The 20,803-nt window shown below is 42.7% G+C and overlaps 1 protein-coding gene across 3 annotated transcripts in view; it reads left to right on the top strand.

Moving 5' to 3' along the window:
• Positions 1 to 20,803, top strand: part of OTULIN (OTU deubiquitinase with linear linkage specificity) — a 244,170-nt gene that overhangs the window by 194,198 nt on the left and 29,169 nt on the right. For all 3 annotated transcript variants that reach the window (XM_029590091.1, XM_029590092.1, XM_029590093.1), the window contains one exon: positions 17,700 to 17,828. In XM_029590091.1, the coding sequence (XP_029445951.1) occupies positions 17,700 to 17,828 (129 nt within the window). The remainder of the gene's footprint in view (positions 1 to 17,699; positions 17,829 to 20,803) is intronic.

The following is a 20,803-nucleotide window of genomic DNA, read 5'->3' as shown; positions in this document are numbered from 1 at the left end:
TAAATAGTTTTATATTTTTTTGCTCATGCTCACAAGCAAGATGCTGCACTTCATACACTAGATTGCAAAATAGCTGTGGCCATTTATCTGGAGTGGACTAAAACCTTTAGAAAGTTCGTCCGACTCTATTTCTTTTGATATCAACAGGCCAAGAGTTCCTGTGGGGAAAACATACTACCTATAATTAGCAGATTTAAGATTACCAGACCCCAATTTTCAGGGATTGTCCTTCAATTTAAAGGCTTGTCTCCGGAAACCTATTATGATTCTTGTTGTGTCCCCAATTGGCAGACAAGCATGCATCATTTAACATATCCTAATGTCACCGATCGGTGCTACAGGGGGCTGGGATCCTCCTTTGCCCCACCCCTAGGATCAGTGCCATGGGATCTGGGAGGAAGGAATTTTGAGCTGGTGTTGCTTCCCCACCTCCCACAATTGATTGTCTGAGTTCACTTACCTGAACCAGTCTGCCATGGGAGACTGGAACGTAGCAGCTACTGCGGCTGAAAGAGTTGTGAGAGTGCAAGGGGAGATGGAGAGGAGTGAGAGCTGAGCAGGGGTCCCCAAACTTTTCAAGAGAAGGGCCACACTGGATATTTCAAATTACTGAGGGGAGGAGGAAGGGAAAGCATCCCCATAGAAGTTGGTTGCTGAGAAAGGGTTTGAGTAGGGGGTCACCATGTCTGGCCCTTTCGGTAATTTGAAATGTTGAGGTAGAGGGCAGGGTTCCCATGGGTGTAGGAGTGTGGCATAGTGTCAGTATTGATATTTTTAGATTTTGCCAAAGTTGACAATCCTATCATTAACCCAGTAATCTTGTTCTCTACCTCTCCCCATTCCTTATATCTGGTAGGGACAGGAAGGTTGGAGTGTTTATGGTGTACTCTCACTCCCCATGCACTCCTGCTCCCTCTTTCTTCTCCCACCCAATTTCTTTTTTCCCTTTCTCACTCCCCTTTCTTGCAGCATGCCAAATTTTTGGAATGAGCAAACCCAACACCCTTTGGAGATTCTGATCCAGGGAGAGACACTTGGACTTGGTATCTGAGTTATTATGAGGATTTCTGCTCTCTGCGACTCCAAGGCCTGCATAATTTGGGAATGATGTCCTTTCCCCCTCCCCCACAGCTCCAAAGATATGGTACCACAATTCTTTTCTGACTTTCCCCTGGTCGCCCAACAGAACCCATGATTCATTACTATAAGTGCCTTTCTTCACATGACCTGCACTGCTCTCCACAGCAACTGAAAACTCCTTATGGTTGTGATGCAGCCTCTCTTCCTTCCTTGGCTCGAAGGGCTCCACCTGCACAATCAGCTTTAATGCCAGCAATGTATAATCAGCAGTGGCCTTGCACCAGCCTGCCCCACCCACCCTGCTCTGACATGCTGCTACTTGCAGTTCTGACTTCAAGTATCTGAGCTGGTGGTAGCGGTGGAATGCATGCCCACTGCAGTATTAGATAAAGCTTCTTTTGTCATTGCTGCTGCAGGCTGGATCAGGGTCCTCCTGTTGCTGCAGGAGATTGGATGCAATTCAGTCAAGGGCCACATCTGGCCTTCTAACCATAGTTTGGAGACCCTTGGATCAGAGGGTTAGTTCAAGGGAAGGAGGGGAGAGGAAGAACAAGTGGGAGATTAAAGCAAGAAAGAAGGGAGGTGAGAGAGTAAAGGAAAGGGAGAGAGATGAATATAGTGAATGAGAGCAGAAAGTGAGAAGGAAAGGGGTGAGAGGGATATTAATGAAAGCAAGTGGGATAGAAGAGGTCTGAGTTTGGGTGGAACATCAAGGAGGAGGGTGTAGGTATGAGGGGAGTGAGCAAGGGAAGGAGGAAGTAAGAGGTGAAAGGAAGTGAGACAGCAAAGGGGCAGGAGTAATGGGGTTAAGAGCAAGGAAAGGAGGGAGGTGAGAGCAGTTAGTGTGAGTACAAGGTGAAGGGGAGTGGTAGGAAAGAAGTGAGAAATGCAAGCAAAAAAGAAGAGGAGGTCTGCGATTCACTACCATACCAGGCTCCCATTAGTGTCTAAAAATGGATCTGCTACTGTTACTGCCTACCTCCTGACCCATACTTTCTTATCATTGATACAGATTACTCCCACACCAGTGGGTTTTGCACCTCTACCAGCAGATGGAGACTGAACAAAGCTGACGTCACTGTCAGCCCACTAATATTCTCCGTCTCCAGCAGATGGTGGATGTGCTTCTCCCTACTGGGGATTGCTTAAAAAAAAATTTTAAAGGTGAAAAAAAAGGAAAATTAATTTGCCCTACTCTCCTGTGGTGTGATACTTTATGGTCCCTTCTTCAGTCGAGTTTTCCTGAGGTGATATCTGCAGTCCCTCCCTCTGTAGAATGCCTCGGTCCGGTTGCTGGCTTTCCAGCGTGAACTTACCTGTAGAGAGGGAAACAGCCGAGAGGCTAGCAGGTACAGGAAGCTGAGACGGCGATGAAGGCCTTTCCTATTCTTATGAAATTGCCTTGTAAAAGGTCACTCTTGTTTGAGAGAGAGCTGAAAAAAATCACAATGTGGGGTGAAACCCAGGTTCCTTGGTTACCAGAGGATTAAAAGCAGGTGCCACGCCCGTTTGGTGCAAGATGTTTCAAACGTTTTTGATCCTACAGAGGAGCTCGACCTTTGGGTAGGTCTCAGTCCTTCGGCCCAGACAGGGCGCAGACTAGAGCGGCAGTACCCCCTCCCTGACCCCCTCAATTAATGTGTGCCAACTCACCCCCAGGAACAGGCGATAGGGATACCTGCCTCTTTTTTTCTTGGAGGTGGGTCAAGATCACGTCAGACCAGTGGATTCTGGAGGTGATAAGAAATGGCTATGCTCTGAAGTTTCTCAGCGTTGCCCAGGATGTTTTCGTGGTGTCTCCCTGCAGGTCTCCACAGAAGAGACAGGCAGTGGAGTGTATGTTATCAAGACTCTCTGCTTGCAGGCCGTGATCCCAGTGCCCATGTCACAAGAAAATATAGGCTGATATTACATTTCTTTCATTGTGGCCAAGAAGGAGGGTTCTTTTCGCCCAGTCCTGGATCTCAAGGGAGTCAACCGGCTTTTGCGAATGATTTGTTCTCGCATGGAAACCTTACGCTCTCTGGTAATGGCAGTTCGGTTGGGGAGTTTCGTATGTCTCTGGATATTCCCATCCAGCTGGAGCATAAATGGTTTACTTCATTTCACTATTTTGGAACGACATTATCAGTTTTGAGCACTACCCTTTGATTTGGCCACTGCGTCCAGAACCTTCTCCAAGGTTTTGGTGGTGGTACCGTGTTTCCCCGAAAATAAGACAGTGTCTTATATTAATTTTTGCTACCAAAGATGCACTAGGCCTTATTTTCAGGGGATGTTTTATTTTTCCATGAAGAAGAATTCACATATATTGTTGAACATAAAAATGAACATTTATTATATTCTGAATAGTTGTCTGGTTATGCTGGTTTGTGATGACAACTAACTGTGAATCCTGCAGGGTAAAAAAATCACAGCTGCATGCTCTGGTGTTCTGTGCGACGGGCATGCTCCCAAATAAAAACTTTGCTAGGTCTTACTTTCGGGGGAGGTCTTATATTTAGCAATTCAGCAAAACCTCTACTAGGTCTTATTTTCGGGGGATGTCTTATTTTCGGGGAAACAGGGTAGCAGCAGGGTTGAGAAAGGATGACATTCTGGTCCACCCATACTTAGACGAATGGCTAATTCGGGACAAGAGCATGAAAGAGTCTTTAGAACTTGCCCAGCTTAATCTCCTGGCTGCAGGAACTAGGTTGGGTAGTGAACTTGACCAAGAACAATCTGCAACCATCCCAGACTCTACAGGATCTCGATGTTCATTTTCAACATGAAGTAAGGCAGGGTGTTCCTGCCAGAGAATCACAATCAGAAATTGATGGTACAAGTGCAACTGTTGACAGAAACAATAGGCCCGGCGGTGTGGTCTTGTCTGTAGGTGATCGAATTAATGGCATCCACTCTAGAGGTGATTCTGTGTTCAAGGGCACATGTGCATCCTCTTCAGTGCACACTCGGCTTATATAAATTGCTAGTGAGGAACCAAAAGCCAGCAAGTATCGCATGAAAATAGCCCAAATCATGGAATGGGTTGAAGTACATCTTCAGGAGATCTCAGCCTCATGCATTGCAGGAAAAGACAATATAAGAGCAGACTTTCTCAGAAGACAGAGTCTGGCTTCTGGAGAATGAGAATTGTCAACGAAGTGTTCCATCTCATAGTGGGCCACCGGGGCCTCCCTTTTCTAGAATTGCTGGCGACATAACACATGCGAAGGTTCCTCACTTCTTCAGTCACAGGAGAGATCTGAAGTTTTCAGGCATTGATGCACTCGTGCAGGAGTGGCCAGAAAGCAAGTTTCCATATGTCTTTTCCCCATGGCCCATTTTGGGCAGAATGATTCAGAGGTTCGAGAGGCACATGGGGTTGGTGCTTCTTGTGGCGTTATATTGGCCCAGGAGGTCAAGGTAGTATGCAGATCTGCAGAGGCTTCTGGTGGACTCTCCTCTCCGATTATCGGTCCACAGGGATCTTCAGCTGGGGCATATTCTTCTCGAAGATCTGACTTGAGTTTTGTCTTACTGTATGGTTCTTGAGAGGTCTCAGTTGCTGAAGCATGGATAGACCGCTGCGGTGATTTCCACCTTGCTTCGAGTGCAAAAGTGCTTCCCTTCCTTAGCCTGTTTGGGTTTGGTGAGTGTTTGGGCTTGGTGTGAGGAACAAGGGGTTCATTCTCGTTTGATTAAAATCCACTCAGTTTGGATTTTTTGCAGGTTGGATTGTTTAAGGGCTTGGCCCTTAATTCCTTGAAGGTACAAGTGGTGGCTCTTGCCTGTTTCCGAGGTCACATGAATGGTGAACCCTTGTCGGTCCATCCAGATGTGGCCCGGTTCTTGAAAGGAGAGAAGAATCTTCATCCTCCTTGCTGTTGCCGATGCTCTTGTGGAGTCTTAATCTGGTTATGAATTTTCTAGCATGTCCCACCTTTTGACCGCTGTATCGCCTCTCCTTGAGGTTTCTTACTAGAGGACAGTGTTCTGTGCATAGATTCTAAACTGCGGGCTCCGCCTTGTCGGGAACCAAATTGTTCCATCTTTTTTTTTTTTTTTTTTTACACTGATGGTCTCTGATTTTTACTTAAATCAGTCAGTTTCCCTGCTGACTCTGGAAAAGGAGAGTGATGTGGATGAATCTCACCTGTGACGGACCTTGGATGTCAAGCGGCATATCATGAGGTATTTTGAGGTTTCTAAACCTTCCAGGAAGACAGAATGGTGGGAGTAAACAGGGTGAGCCAGCATCACAGGCTATGATAGCCCAGTTGATGGAGGTTATCATGGCCACATATGTGGATGCTGAGCAACTGTTGCCTAATCAGGTTAGAGCTCATTCCATGGTCCTCCTTACACACCTTTTCCAGACATCACCACCTGGAATTGCAGGCCAAGAACAATGCAGCATTCACACATGCAGTGTAGATTGGACCACGGGCAGCCTCCTGCCCTGTTCAGGAGTAACTTCGGTACATCCTACTGGTGTGGATTAACCTGTCTGAATGTTAAGAAAGGAGAAATTACTACTTATCTGATAATTTCCTTTTCTTTAATGAAGACAGGTTAATCTACCTTGCCGCCCTTGGCAGCCAGATGGTAGTGCTATTGTCCTCCTGAGTGGCTGTGTCTCTGGGGATTACTGGTAAGTGTCAGATCCAGTTCCTAGATTAGTGATATTACACTCCTTGTCTGAACTCAGTGTTTTCGTATTAAATGAGTGTTTGAATGCTTGTCTGTTAATAGCTATGATCATGTATTGTTTAGTTGTCCGTGGTTGACTTTTGCAGAGAATAGTGGTGGGCTGATATCAGTGCAGGGGTATATAAACCATGACGTCAACTTTGCTCCATCTCCATCTGCTGGTAGAGGTGCATAACCCACTGGTATTAACCTGTCTTCATTAAATTAAAGGAAATCATTAACCTGTCTTCATTAAATTAAAGGAAATCATCAGGTAATAACAGACACACTAGAAAAAAAATACAGGATAGAAGTGGAACAGAGAATGAAGAAAATAGAAGCAGAGCAGAACATTTATTTATTTATTTACTTCTTTTTACTATACCGATACTCAAGACACAGGTCTTATCGTAACGGTTTACATCAAACCAGGGGGAACACCAGAGAGAAAGAGAATAAATGTTACATAAAACAAGGGTGATGAATCGGGACAACTTAGAAGGTAAAATTAGATTAGCATAGGAAGAGAAACAAAGGAATTTAGTATAAATGAGGAAAAAGATTTAGCTTTAACAATCAAATGGAACTAACAATGAATTAAATCAAAATGATACTAACAATGAATTAGATCAGATAGATAACTTAGCGAGCATACTGAGTTGAAATTAAATCTTAAATCGTTCAAATAACTTAGTGTGACAGCGGAATGGAAACCAAACTAAATGGAGAAAGGGGGGGGGGGGGGGGGGACAGTGTCTTGTCTGATCAAGGGAAGGCTTGTTCGAAAAGCCAGGTTTTCAGTTTCTTTCTAAAGGTGAGAGTACATTGCTCCTGGCGAAGCTCTGGTGTTAGTGAGTTCCATTGCAAAGGTCCAGCTGTGGAGAATGCACATTTCCTTAAGGAGTGTCAGTTTATTTAACCGGTTTATACTCGCACATAAAACCAGAGATACCACAGGTTGAAAAACTTTTATATTTGGAAAACAATGTTAAATAAACTAATTATTGTAATATAAACAATTTTGAGCATTAAAGTCTTCTTTGTGTATGTCCCATACAGAGGACTGATTTTTTGGAAAAGGATGAAAGCTGAATTTAGATTTTTCTTTCTGGAGTGTTTCCCTGCTGTACAGGACATATCCCAAATATTATTTATTGAATTTAATATACTGCCTGTAAAACAATTTATCTAAGCAGTTTACAATAAAAACATACATACAGTCCTATTTAGCATACATCAGACAAAAGACAAAATAGTGATTTACAGCAAAATAAATTGTCACAAGACTAAAAAGAACATAGCCTGGCAAATATTACAGACGAATTCTGTGTTAAAATTTTTCAACAATCCAAGGTCTCTGTGAAGGAGCCATGTTTCACCCCTTTCTGAAACTTCATGAAGTTTTAGTTCTGTACAGATGGGGAGAGAGAGGTGGCATTTAAGAGGACTAGAACGTGATAAGTAAATGATGATTCTCTGGTGATGTCTAGTCTGATGACAGGAAGGAGGAACACAAAGAGCGGGATGGGATGCAGGGAATCAGAAGCTTTGAGAGATACAGAGGAAAACCAGAATGAAGGGCATGAAAAGTCAAAGAATTTTAAACCTAATCCAACAAATGGTAGGTAGCCAATGTTATGTCTGCAAAATTGGGGTCACATGGTCACATTTCTTTAAACTGTAAATGGCCTTAGAGGTTGTATTTGGAAGCAGCTGCAGTCACTTGAGTTGAGTGTGGAAGGCCCAAGAAAGGAATTGCAATAACAGTCCTAGAGATTACAAACGCATGAATCAGTAATCAGTAATTTCAGTTTGTGAGTCGAGTAGTGGACATAAGCGCTGAATGTATTGAAGAAAAAAAATTTCTAACGATAAAATTAAATCAAGCCATTTTATTTTTTTGAGAAACTTGTTTCATGGTATCAGTTTATTTAACCGGTTTATACTCGCACAATCTAAATCTCTTGGCGTTTTACAGATCAAATATGAATAAAAAAAATCACATAATCTCTTAATCGGACACAGGGTAAAACTTTTTTTCCCTAGAGGAGCCTTCCCTGGATCTCGTAAACTGTCACTCACTACTCATACCATAGAAACAAATGACCCAGATTTGCCTGCCAAAACTCTGGTAACCTTAGAAGACTGAATTTCTCATGCTTACTCTTACAGAGTTGATTCTGGATCTAGAGAGTCAGATGAGATCCCATGCCATTTGAGTGGCAGCAACATCTGTTAACATTCTAAGTTCAAATTCTTTAGAAGAGGTTTGCAAAATTCCAGTATTGAGTTCAGTTCATAAATTCACCAAACACCTACTGCCCTGATACTGTCTCGTATCAGGATTCAAGTTTTGGGTTATTGGTGCTGAAAGGTTTTATCTCATTATAAAGCTCAACTTCTACTTTCCTAGTATCAGTTTCCAGGCTTGTATCCTGTGTTCTGTTCTATATATGGATTTTCTTGAGAACAACAACAAAAGACAAATCAGATTTATCGAATAAGAATTTATCCATCGAGAAGCAGGCAAAAATTAGCTGTTGTGTGTCAGTGACATCCATTATATGTCAATACAGACCCAGCTTTCAGAGTTCATTGACTTTATTGTGCATGTGCAAGAGTTCTTTCTGTCTCATGAGCCTCTGTCTTTCTTCGAGCTACCACATGAACATATTCCAGTCTCTCTTGAATTTTTTCTAACTTTTTGGATCCTAGTGCCCACAAAGAGATCTTTAAAAAAAAAAAAAAAAAAAAACCCAACAACATAGATACAAGAAAATCACTGGAAGATGTCGAAAACACAGAGAAGCCCAGGGTCCAAAAGCCTGAAGTAAGTGCATTTAAGGCCTGCATCAGATGGGCATCACAGATGCACACTCCATCCACTACTTATGCTTGGGCCAAGACCATGACTCCTCCAGCTGCAACAGCTGTGGTCATATATTACCCAGGGTACGAGAGTACTGTGCCTGGAAGATGGAGACCCTAAGGAACCTGTTACTGGATAAGAGACCCAAGCTTTGGTGTGAGGCTAAACAGAGGAGCCACTTTTTAATGAGCATTGTCGAGCTTTTGGCACAGGAAGTCAAGTCAAGAAGTTTCCGCCTCTTGTTCCCACAAATACAGGAAGGCCTCTGAGGTATAGTCAACACGCTTAGCATAGCAGGTTGGAGCGCAATCAGCGATGTTTGAGTGGATCACTTCAGCGTGCACATCTAAGAGTCCCATGGTAGATGTCTTAGTGTGGAAGACGCTACTGGCGCCTTGTATGTGAGTGCGAATTGTTGACACAACCAGAGCAGAGCGCCTCGGAGCTGGCTGCCGTTGTAGCAGGAATTATGGCATTGGGTTTATCTTCAGCTTTACCGGCAACCCTGAGTGAGAATGACCCCAATGGGTTTCTAAAAAGGATATTTCTTCTCCAACGCCAGCTGAGAAAGTTGCCCTAGTGAAGGATTTCTTTGCCGCCTTAAACTTTGAAGACAATAGAAGGAGATTTGAGCTCTCCTGTCCTTACTTGGGAGTAAGTTCTCATGATGTGGATTTACTCCTCTAGGGGAGTCCCTTCATGAATTGGAGGTTAAAAAGTGTGCTGTATCTACTCTTGAGTTCCTTCTAGATATTTCCCTGCTGTCCCAGCGGAGGACTCTGCCTCGATTGCTGCCTTCATTGTCTGGATGTCATGGGGAATTTAGCATAATAAAATAAGCCACTTCTAACTTTGTATATAACATTTAGATTTATTCTGATTAGAAAAATTTAGAATTATTGTTTTGGACATTGCAAAATATATTGTTAAACTTGATAAAAGATGACAAGCAGTGAATAAACTTATTAATTACAATTTGTATAATGTATACTGTATAAGTAGCTTCTATCATAATATTCTCTAAGGATCTCTAAAGCTAGAATAGTAATAATATGGTGTAATTTTTAATTTGTCTTTCATTTCTGCATTGACACTTCAAATCATACTGAAGGGCCAAGTCAGGTAAGCAGGGAGACAAAACACAGTAATATTGTGTTATCTTTGATCTTCTCCTTATCTCCAAGGATTGCCTTATAAATAGCACTCTTATAATTTTCTCAACCCATTGAAAATATAATAGGGAACAAGTCTCTCTTCCTGATTGGATGTATATTTCAGTCCTTTTCTCATATGAATAGCCAAACTACAAAGCATTGCTAGCCAGAAATGGTCATGGCTATAAGCAGGGCTATTTTGTACCACACAGCAGCAAATGTCCATAGCAACATATGTCCATCTGGAGTATTTTTTAACAAGCCAATCGATGACTGCATCTTAAATGACTGCATCTTTATCTTATGGACAGCAGCATTTGACATACTTTTTTTTGATCCACAACAGTCCTTGTCAACATTCCAACATATCACTGGCCATTGTAGCGTATTTAAAGAAAGGCAGAAGTCTTCAGCCCTTTCTTTAATTTGTTATTTTCAATATTTGTGTTAATGCAACAGACAGACAAGAATAAATTACTCAATCATACCATAGGGATTGTGGCTAAGTGTTCCCCTGTAGTCAAACGATGAAGACTCCATGGGGATTACATCTGATCTCCTTCCAGGCTTGCTGCAGCATTCTCCAGGTTCTTGGATAAGTTGGCAAAGAATTTGTCTACCAATATCGGGAAATAAAAAGCACCCAAGAGTAGACGCCTTTGCGCTCCTGCAGTTTCTTCAACCTCTAATGGTTTCTGCAGCTATCCTGGTTCACAGACTTCTATAGGAACTTCAGATGAGGACATGGCAAATGCTTACATTGTACTTACCGGTGGGATGGAAGCTGGGCTTGAAATTATAGAGTGCAGACCACTCTAGGATTTGGGTGGTCCAATTACTGCACCATTCAGTAGTGGTAGAATCTGCATTGAAGCATGCTAAGCACATTCATGATCACTCTAACATAACCCCAGGGAACAACCCAAAGGCACTGGATGTGCTTGGGAAGAAGGTCTTCCAAAATTCCATGCTGGATTGCAGTTCACCATCTCTGAGTGGTGCAGTATTTGTGTGCATGTGTCCAGAAGATAAAATCCTTGACTAACTTCCATCGAGCAGTGGTAAACATGGAAGAATGTGAGAATAGCCTTATCTGGTCTGTATATGAAGCTTTTGATACTGCGGCCAGGACTTTGGTTGTGGGTGAGTGAGTGATCTTCAAGAGGATGAGCATGATTGTCTTGCGTATATACCCTGTACAGAGGACAACCTTTTTAATGTCAAATTTCAAGAGATGGTGGTGTTTAATAAAGCATATCTAGTGGTTTAGAGCAGTGGGAAGCCAGGGTTCAAATCCCCTTACATTCCTTGACACTTTGGGCAAGTTGCTTCACCCTCCATGGCCTTAAGTACAAACTTAAATTGTAAGCCCTTTGGGGACAGCAAAATACCTACACTACCTGAATGTAACTCACCTTGATCTATCAATGAAAAGACGTGATCTGAATTTAAAAAAAGAAAGAAAAAAATCTTACTATTGTTATCAGCTGCAGCAGGGGATCAGCTGGCCCCTAACTGAAGCCAGTACTCTTACAAGTGCTCATTTTGCCAAAGGCATCCTTTCTGCCCTTTTTAGTGTCATTGAGTTCCTCCCGCTTTCTAGCAGCAGCCGCCCACTCAAGGTCAGCAGAGGTGAAAGGCATCAGCTCAAGGCTCAGCAAGAGACTGTGCCTAAACTGGGCACCAATTTTTTAGGTCAGTCTCCCCATCTTCTCCAGTGAGGGGAAGGGTTCAGGCATTCCATCTGGAATGGATCCAGATCACCAAGGAGTGGTGAATCCTTAAAATTGTGGAATATAGCTACCAGTATGGCAATTCTTATGTTCTTATATACTCATTATTCTTTTCCCTCCTTTGACACAGTGAATTTCAGTCTTCACCTCCAGCCCTTCTCAATCTGCTAAACTGCAGTTGGAAATCCTCTCCTCCTGCAGAAGGCAGGAGAATTTATAACTTTGTAGGAGTATGGCCAGGGGTTCTGATCACGTATTTCCTACTCCCCAAAAAAGTCAGGGGGGATTGAAACCCTATACTGCACTTGCGAAGAATGAACAAACTACAGGTTCAGGAGAGATTCAAGATGAACTCCCTCCAGATGATTTGCCCTTTTATTCAACTGGGGGAATGGTTGTGTGCTATCGATCTGAAAGATGCTTATGCACACATTCCCATTCATCCCGCATATCAGAGTTCCTCAGATGTGTTGGAAAGGGTGCACACTACCAATACTAGATGCTCCCCTTTGGTCTCTTAGCTTTCCCAAGGGTATTCATAAAATGTCTTGTGGTATTGGCGACACAGCTTCATTAGGCAATCTGTGTTTTCTCATACCAGGATGATTGATTGGTGACGTGTCCATCCCCATCAGAAGTTTTAGAATCTCTCAAAGTTTATATTGTTCCTTCTCTCCCTGGGCTTCCTGATCAAATTTCCTAAGTCAAACTTGTCCCCACTCAAAGAATTCAGTTAAAAGGAACCTGGATAGACTTGCTTCAGGACTTTTAATTTCAATTTATTAAAATTTATAACCCATATACATCAAAAGAACTGTATTGCTGATGGGGCTGGTAAGATCTCTCCTTCATGGAAATCGAGCATCAGCAAGGATGGTTGCAATTCTTCTTGGTCACGTAGCGAATGGATTACATATGGTACATCTGGTTTGTCTGCACGTGCAAACCCTCAGAAGCCAGTAGGATCAGCTCTAACAATCATTGTTGCAGCAAATCTTTGTGACGTATGGGATGAAAGCATCCCTTCAATGATGGATGGATCCAGAAATTCTAAAGGTGGGTCTCTCACTAACAGGCCGATTCAATAAAGTCCGCGGGAGAGCGGACGAACGCCCGCTCTCCCGGCGCGCTTGCACCGGACCCTCGCCGGTGCGCGCGATGCAGTACTCAAATTAGGTGGTGCAGTAGAAACGGGGAAAAGGAGGCGCTAGGGCACTAGCGCGTCCCTAGCACCTCCTTTTGGTCCAGAGTGGCGGCTGTCAGCGGGTTTGACAGCCGACGCTCAATTTTGCCGGCGTCTGTTCTCGAGCCCGCTGACAGCCACGGGCTTGGAAACTGGACGCCGGCAAAATTGAGCATCCGGTTTTCAGCCCGACAGCCACCAGCCCAATTTAAGTTTTTTTTTCTTTTTTTTTTTTTACTTTTTACAACTTTCGGGACCTCCAACTTAATATCGCCATGATATTAAGTCGGAGGGTGCACAGAAAAGCAGTTTTTACTGCTTTTCTGTGCACTTTCCTGGTGCCGGAAGAAATTAGCGCCTACCTTTGGGTCGGCGCTAATTTCTGAAAGTAAAATGTGCGGCTTGGCTGCACATTTTACTTTCTGTATCCCACGTGCATACGTAATAGGGCCATCAACATGTATTTGCATGTTGAGGGCGCTATTATGTGCCGCGGGTTGGACGCGCGTTTCCTCCCATTACTGAATAAGGGGTAAGGGAAAACGCGCGTTCAAGAGCAGGCTAACAGTGCGCTCCGTTGGAGCGCACTGTACTGTATCGGCCTGTAAGAGAATAACTTTTGAATATCTCTGCGCGTGCAGAGATCTGCTATACTATTTTATAATCTGTGTATATGTAATCTGCGCAGTTTATAAAATACATGTATATCCGCTCCCCAATATATGCACATATGTTTCAATACGCGCAAATATTTTCAATGCATTGAAAGCACGTACTTTCTCTACCTATTTATTTATTTATTTTTTAAACTATTATAGAAACATAGAAATGACAGCAGAAGAAGACCAAATGGCCCATCCAGTCTGCCCAGCAAGCTTTCACACTCATTTTTCTCATACTTATCTGTTATTCTGACCACTGAGGTCAGGGCCCTTATTGGTAACTTTATGGTTCTAATTTCCTTCCACCCCCGCTATTGATGTAGAGAGCAGTGCCAGAACTGCATCAAAGTGACAAAACAAGTCTAATCGGTTTGGGGTGGTAACCTCTGCAATAAGCAAGCTACTCCCACATTTATTTGTTTACCTAGCCTGTGCAATTTAGTTCTTGTTGGTTGTCGTCTGAATATAAATCCTCTTTTCTTCAACCCCCCTGCCGTTGAAGCAGTGAGCTATGCTGTATATGTATTCAAAGTGAAGTATCAGGCTTATTTGATTTGGGGTAGTAATCGCCACAAGAAACTACTCCCACGCTTTTTTGTGAATGCAAATCCTTTTTCCCACATTTCTTCTTGCCGTTGAAGCATAGAGCAATGTTGGAGTCGCATTAACCGTATGAATGTTTATTGAATAAGGGTATTAATCACCAGGTAGTAGCCATCATTCCCGCAAGCCACCCCCATGCCTCTTCTCTTCATTCACATCCTCAAGACTTTATGGATCCACAGTGTTTATCCCACGGCCCTTTGAAATCCTTCACAGTTTTGGTCTTCACCACATCCTCCAAAAGGGCATTCCAAGCATCCACTACCCTCTCCGTGAAGAAATACTTCCTGACATTGGTTCTGAGTCTTCCTCCATAGAGTTTTAATTTGTGATCCCTGGTTCTGTTGATTTTTTTCCAACAGAAAAGGTTTGTCGTTGACTTTGGATCATTAAAACCTTTCAAGTATCTGAAAGTCTGTATCATATCACCCCTGCTCCTCCTTTCCCCCAGGGTATACATATTTAGATTCTTCAGTCTCTCCTCATAAGTCATTTGATGAAGACCCTCCACCTTTTTGGTCGTCCTTCTCTGGACTGCCTCCATCTTGTCTCTGTCCCTTCAGAGGTACAGTCTCCAGAACTGAGCACAGTACTCCAAGTGAGGCCTCACCAAGGACCTGTACAAGGGGATTATCACATCCCTTTTCTTACTCTATATTCCTCTCTCTATGCAGCCCAGCATTCTTCTGGCTTTAGCTATCGCCTTGTCACATTGTTTCGCCAACTTCAGATCATTAGACACTATCACCCCAAGGTCTCTCTCCTGCTCCGTGCACATCAACCCTTCACCCCCCATCGAATACATTTCTTTTGGATTTCCACACCCCATATGCATGACTCTGCACTCGTTGGCATTGAATCTCAGCTGCCATATCTTCAACCAGTCTTCCAGCTTCCTTAAATCCCGTCTCATACTCTCCACTCCTTCCAGCGTGTCCACTCTGTTGCAGATCTTAGTATCATCCGCAAATAGACAAATCTTACCTTCTAAATAGACAATCCTTACCTTCTATTTGTTAATATCGAAAGAATGCAAGAAACTTGCATAGAAAAAGTCCTACTGCATCAAGTGTTCCTGACTACTAATGCCTTCAAAGCAAAATAACCTACATCCAAAATACACTCAGATTTTTTTTTTGCAATTCCAAATATTTAAAAAAGGAAAGAGGACTTTATATAGCACAATCATGAATAAATAATTTCCGAACTTTAACTTACAATTCATTATTGTATTCATTAAGTTCCACGAAGATCTATCGAAACCTTGCTACTGCAATATGATGAAAGAAAAGAAAGGAATATCCTCTGCATCAACCTGTGGTAGGTATATCTTGTCCGTCTACCAATTCAGTCTCTGATTTTGTTAGGGCTGTCTCTCACTCTCTCATTACATAGGAAGATGGCAGGTTCTGCCACCCCAACCTGTCATGGCATGAATGTTGATCATCCAGTAGTCTCTTCCTTGCTCCTTCCAAAAGAGGTGGATAATATGCTGATTTCAGATAGTAACCCCTCAATCAGAAAGTCTTATAATTTCAAGTAAAAGAGGTTCTTGACTTGATCTGGGACCAGCCATATGGATCACTTCTCCTGTGGCCCAAGGGACTTTCTTCAATATGCATTCCTTCTGGTCTTAGCACATTTTAAGTCAAGGTTCATCTCAGTGCTATTGCAGCATATCATCAGTAGGTAGAAGGGGCTCTGACCTTTCTCCATCCTTTAATGTCCAAGCTAATGAAAGGATTATGGCATTCCAGATCTCCAATCAGTAAACCTTGAGACCTCAATGTAATCCTAGCTTAACTCACAAAACCTCTTTTCGAACCATTTCAAATTTCTCACCTGGAAAGTGTTTCTTGTGGCTGTTCTTCTATATAAAGAGTATGTGAGCTGCAGGCTCTGGTTTTATATTTACCACACCTTCAGTTTTTTTTTCACAATAGGGTGGGTCCCATAAACTCACCCCAAGTTACTTCTGCATGTGGTATCTGCATTCCACATTAATCAAGCTAGTGTGCTACCTTCATTTTTTCCAAGACCACATGTGTACAAAGGAGAATGAGCTGTTCATTCCTTGGATTGTAAGAAAACCCTGGCGTATTATCTAAACTGGAGTCAACCTCACCATCAACAACTTATCTGTTCATATCCTTTAGTACCAATAGATTGGGAAGAGCAGTTGCCAAATGAACTTTAATTGACTGGTGGACTCTATAGTGCAATGTTACGAACTGGATGGCTGACAATCAAGACTCAAGTGAGAGCCTTGGTGACTTCAGTGGTTCATCTTAGGGCCACTTCTATTGAAGACATTTGCAAAGCTGCTACTTCACATTCCATCTCTGTCTGGACAACATATCTCGAGAAGACAATAACTTTTGGCAAGCAGTTCCTCACAGCCTGTTCATTCAGTACTCCACTCTCCACTTGGTAGGACTGGGTTGCTTTAAATAAACACTTTACACTGAGCCCTCAGCTTTGGATTCCCCATGCGTATTGGCTGATTTATACCTGCTTGTCGATGGAGAATGCAAGTTTGCTTACCTGTAAACAGAGGTCTCTGTAGAAAGCAGCATGAATTAGCCATTCTTGATACCCGCCTGTGTCCCTGGAGAGTTGACTTCTTTGCTAAAGCGTAATCTCTGGAAGAGACTGAGGGGCTTACGAGGCAGTGTGTGCAGAAACTCCCACTCATGCTTAGTAAAGTCTTTCTTTGGTTTGTGTTGGTGCCATTGTATGATGATATCCTTGTATAATGGTTAATTCATCCTGTTGTCTACACTGAACTCTGTTCACAGGTAAGTAAGCTTGCTATTTATTCTTTCATTCCCATTGCCATTTGTTGGCCTCATCGTTCCCCTTTTGAATACCGTGTTTAGCTAGATAGTTCCTCGTGTGTGCCTCCACAGAAGCTATTTGATAATAGAGAAAGTGAGGTTACTTTCTTATAATATTTGGTCTTTGGTTACAACAGCGCAGTGGGGTTGCACAACATATCTGTGCTTCCCTTTTGGTGTTGTCCTTTATCTCTACTCTTTGCCAATCATTAAACTGAATGGCATTTGGTCCAGTGATGCAAACTCAGAAGTGTCTAAAAAGCTTTGAATGCTCCAGTGAAAACATGTGGCTAGGGCATATGACCATGCATATAGTACTTTTGAGCTGCTGCTGTCCGAGAACAAACATTACAACAGGGCTCCCAAAACCTGTCCTGGGGACCCCCATAGCTAGTCTGATGTTCAAGATATCCATGCATGATATAAAGTTACATACATGAAAAAACCCACTGTATGCTGATTCATCTCAAACATATTCATTGTGGATATCCTGAACACCTGATTGGCTGTGGGATGCTCTGCATAAAAGACAAGTAATTTTACTTTTTCTCTCCTGCTCACTAGCAAGGATGATATCCCAAGGCAGATCTATTTGTAGGCAAATCCTTGTGTATTAGTCTCTTCCGAAGCTTATCACATCAGTGCTGTTTACAAAGACACCAACAGGCAGTCATCCCACTATGGTGAGTTTCTCCAGGGCCTAAAATTGAAGGGTCACTTTTAATTTTTAATATGCGTTTCAGTTTGAGGAGCACAATAGCCTAATCTAATAAACAAGTAATCATTACATTACAAACTTTCTATGTCTTCCTTTACAAAACAATTCAAGAAATAATTTAGATGTTTTGTATCTTATATTTTTTGACTATTGGTTTATATAAGTACTTTTTGTCTCTTAATACAGTTGCCAGCAGAGCTGATCAGAAAATACAACTGGCTAAAGCACTGGAAACTCCCACAACTGCTGAACAAAGGGAAAAATAAAAACCTCTCCAATAGAATCACAGAATACTTAGAGCTACTCAAGACAAAGGTTTGAGAATTTTATGTATGTATTTTTAAGTTTGCTGTCTGGGCAAAAGACTGCTTGATTGATCTAGGGAATTGTAATTAGTACAGGAGCTGCATAGGAAGTTCCTGCTTACTACTGCTGTAAACTTTTATGTCCTTTCCTTCTTTGGTGCATTCTACCTTTGTTTCTCAAGCCAAGCCAAGGCAAGAAGGATGAAAGGAATTTTGCCACTGTTCTGCCAGTCATTTATGAGGTTCTAGAAAAAAGAATGATATAGGAGGAAGGCTGATGGCAATGGCAAGTTGTGGACAGTCATGACTCTTCATATGAGAGAAATGTGGCATCTTCCTAAAAGAAAAACACGTCTTAGTTGTCTGTCCATACCTTGATATTATACTTCAGGCCTTTTTTTTAGAATCCAGCCAGACACAAACTATATTAAGCGATTTCAGTATTTGAATCCACTGCAGTTGAAATGCATTGGAATAATTGCAGGAGTCTTTACAGTTGATGCAGTCACTGAACTTGTAACTTTCTATACTTATTTTAAATATTTGTTTCCATATATTTGTCATGATGTGGCTGAGTTGCCACTGAACCCCCCCCCCCCCCCCCCAAAAAAAAAAAACCCCCAAACTAGTACTACTATTGAACATAAATGCCATTCTGGATCAGACCTAGGTTCATCGAGCCTATCATCCTGTCTCCAATAGTGGCCAGAACAGGTATCAAGTACCCAGCAGATTCCGAATAGTTGAACTGTTTCGCTCCTAGGTATAAACGCAGCTTTCCCAAGTCTGCCTGGCTAATAACTGTTTATGGCTTTCCCTTCATGAACATTTCCAATTCTCTTTTGAACCCCCACTATCAGGCCGATATAGTACAGTGCACTCCGGTGGAGCACACTGTTAACCCGCATTTGGACGCGCATTTTCGACGCGCTAGCTTTCCCCCTTATTCAGTAAGGGGTAATAGAGCGTCGAGAATGGGCGTCCAACCCCCCTGAGACTAATAGCGCCCACAACATACAAATGCATGTTGATGACCCTATTAGTCATTCCCGCATGATACAGTAAGTAAAATGTGCAGCCAAGCCGCACATTTTACTTTAAGAAATTAGTGCCTGCCCAAAGGTAGGCGTTAATTTCTGCCGGGACCAGGGAAGTGCACAGAAAAGCAGTAAAAACTGCTTTTATGTACACCCTCCAACTTATATCATGGCGATATTAAGTCGGAGGCCCCAAAAGTTTAAAAAAAAAATGTAAAATGGGCCCACGGTTCACGGGTTGAAAACCGGACCCTCAATTTTGCCGGCGTCCGGTTTCCAAGCCCGTGGCTCTCAGCGGGTTTGAGAACAGACGCCAGCAAAATTGAGCGTCTGCTGTCAAACCCACTGACAGCCGCCGCTTCCATCAAAAAAAAGAGGCGCTAGGGATGCGCTAGTGTCCCTAGTGCCTCTCTTTGCCGCGGGCCCTAATTTAAATAAATTGTTACTGAATCGCGCGCACTGGGAGAGCGGGCACTCGCCCGCGTGGTTTACTGTATCGGCCCGTATGTTAGGTGCCTTGACCACATCCTCTAGTAACGGATTCCATAGCTTGATTGTGCACTGAGTGAAAAAATATTTCCTACGATTTGTTTTAAATCTGCCAGTTGCTAGTTTCATGGTGTCTTCTAATGTTAGTGGTGTTTTGAAATGGTGAATACCATTCCTTATTTACCCATTCTACACCACTCATGCTTTTATAAATCTCAATCATATCCCCTCTGTCTCTTTTCTAAGCTAGTCCTAATCTGTTTAGCCTTTTTTCATAAGTGAGCTTTTCCATCCCCTTTATAATTTTTGTCTCCATTCTCTACCTTTTTCTATGTCTGCTGTGTCTTTTTTTTTTTTTTTTTTGAGCTGAGACAACCAGAACAGCACACAATACTTGAGGTGCAGTTGCACTATGGATCTATACAAAGACATTATATTCTCAATGTTGTTCTCTATTTCTTAATACCTAATATTCTATTTGCCTTTTGGACCACTGCTGAATATTCAATCAGAGTTTCAAGGTATTGTCCTCAAGGACTCAGAGGCCCTTTTCTTTGGTGGTGACTCCTAACACACGGGCCGATACAGTAAAAGTCATGGGATGTGCGCGTGATTTAGTATTCAAATGAAGGCCCACGGTAAAATGAGGCGCTAGGGACACTAGCGCGTCCCTAGCGCCTCTTTTTTGACAGGAGCGGCGGCTGTCAGCGAGTTTGACAGCTGACACTCAATTTTGCCAGCGTCTGTTCTCAAACCCGCTGACAGCCACTGGTTCGGAAAGCGGATGTCGGCAAAATTGAGTGTCCGGTTTTCAACCCGCTGGCCGATTTAAAATTTTTTTTTTTTTAATTATTTTTTACTTTTCGGACCTCTAACTTAATATCGCCATGATATTAAGTCGGAGGGTGTACAGAAAAGCAGTTTTTACTGCTTTTCTGTACACTTTCCCGGTGCCGGCAAGCCTACCTTTGGGTAGGCGCTAATTTCTGAAAGTAAAATGTGCGACTTGGCTGCACATTTTACTTACTGAATCACGCGGGAATAACTAATAGGGCCATCAACATGCATTTGCATGTTGCGGGCGCTATTAGTTTCGGGGGGGGGGGGGGGGGTTGGCCGCGTGTTTTCGACGCGCTATTATCGCTTATTGAATAAGGGGTAAAGCCAGCGCGTCAAACGTGCGTCCAAACGCTGGTTAACAGTGCGCACTGTACTGTATCGGCCCGACAGTCATATAATCATGTACTTGTAATAGGGATTATTTTTCCCCGTTTGCATTAATTTATATGTTCCACATTAAATTGCATATGACATTTAGATGGCCAATGTTCTAATCTCACAAGATCCTTCTGTACTTCTTCACAATCTGCTGCAGTAATGACTCAAAACAATTTTGTGTCATCTGCATATTTGGTCATCTCACTCATTCCCTTTTCCAGATCATTTATGAATATGCAAA

The sequence above is a fragment of the Rhinatrema bivittatum genome, chromosome 2 (assembly GCF_901001135.1).
Source record: "Rhinatrema bivittatum chromosome 2, aRhiBiv1.1, whole genome shotgun sequence".
Taxonomy (NCBI): Eukaryota; Metazoa; Chordata; class Amphibia; order Gymnophiona; family Rhinatrematidae; genus Rhinatrema; species Rhinatrema bivittatum.
The sequence above is the reverse complement of the archived record's forward strand: the minus strand, read 5'-3'. Positions and strand labels throughout refer to the sequence as shown.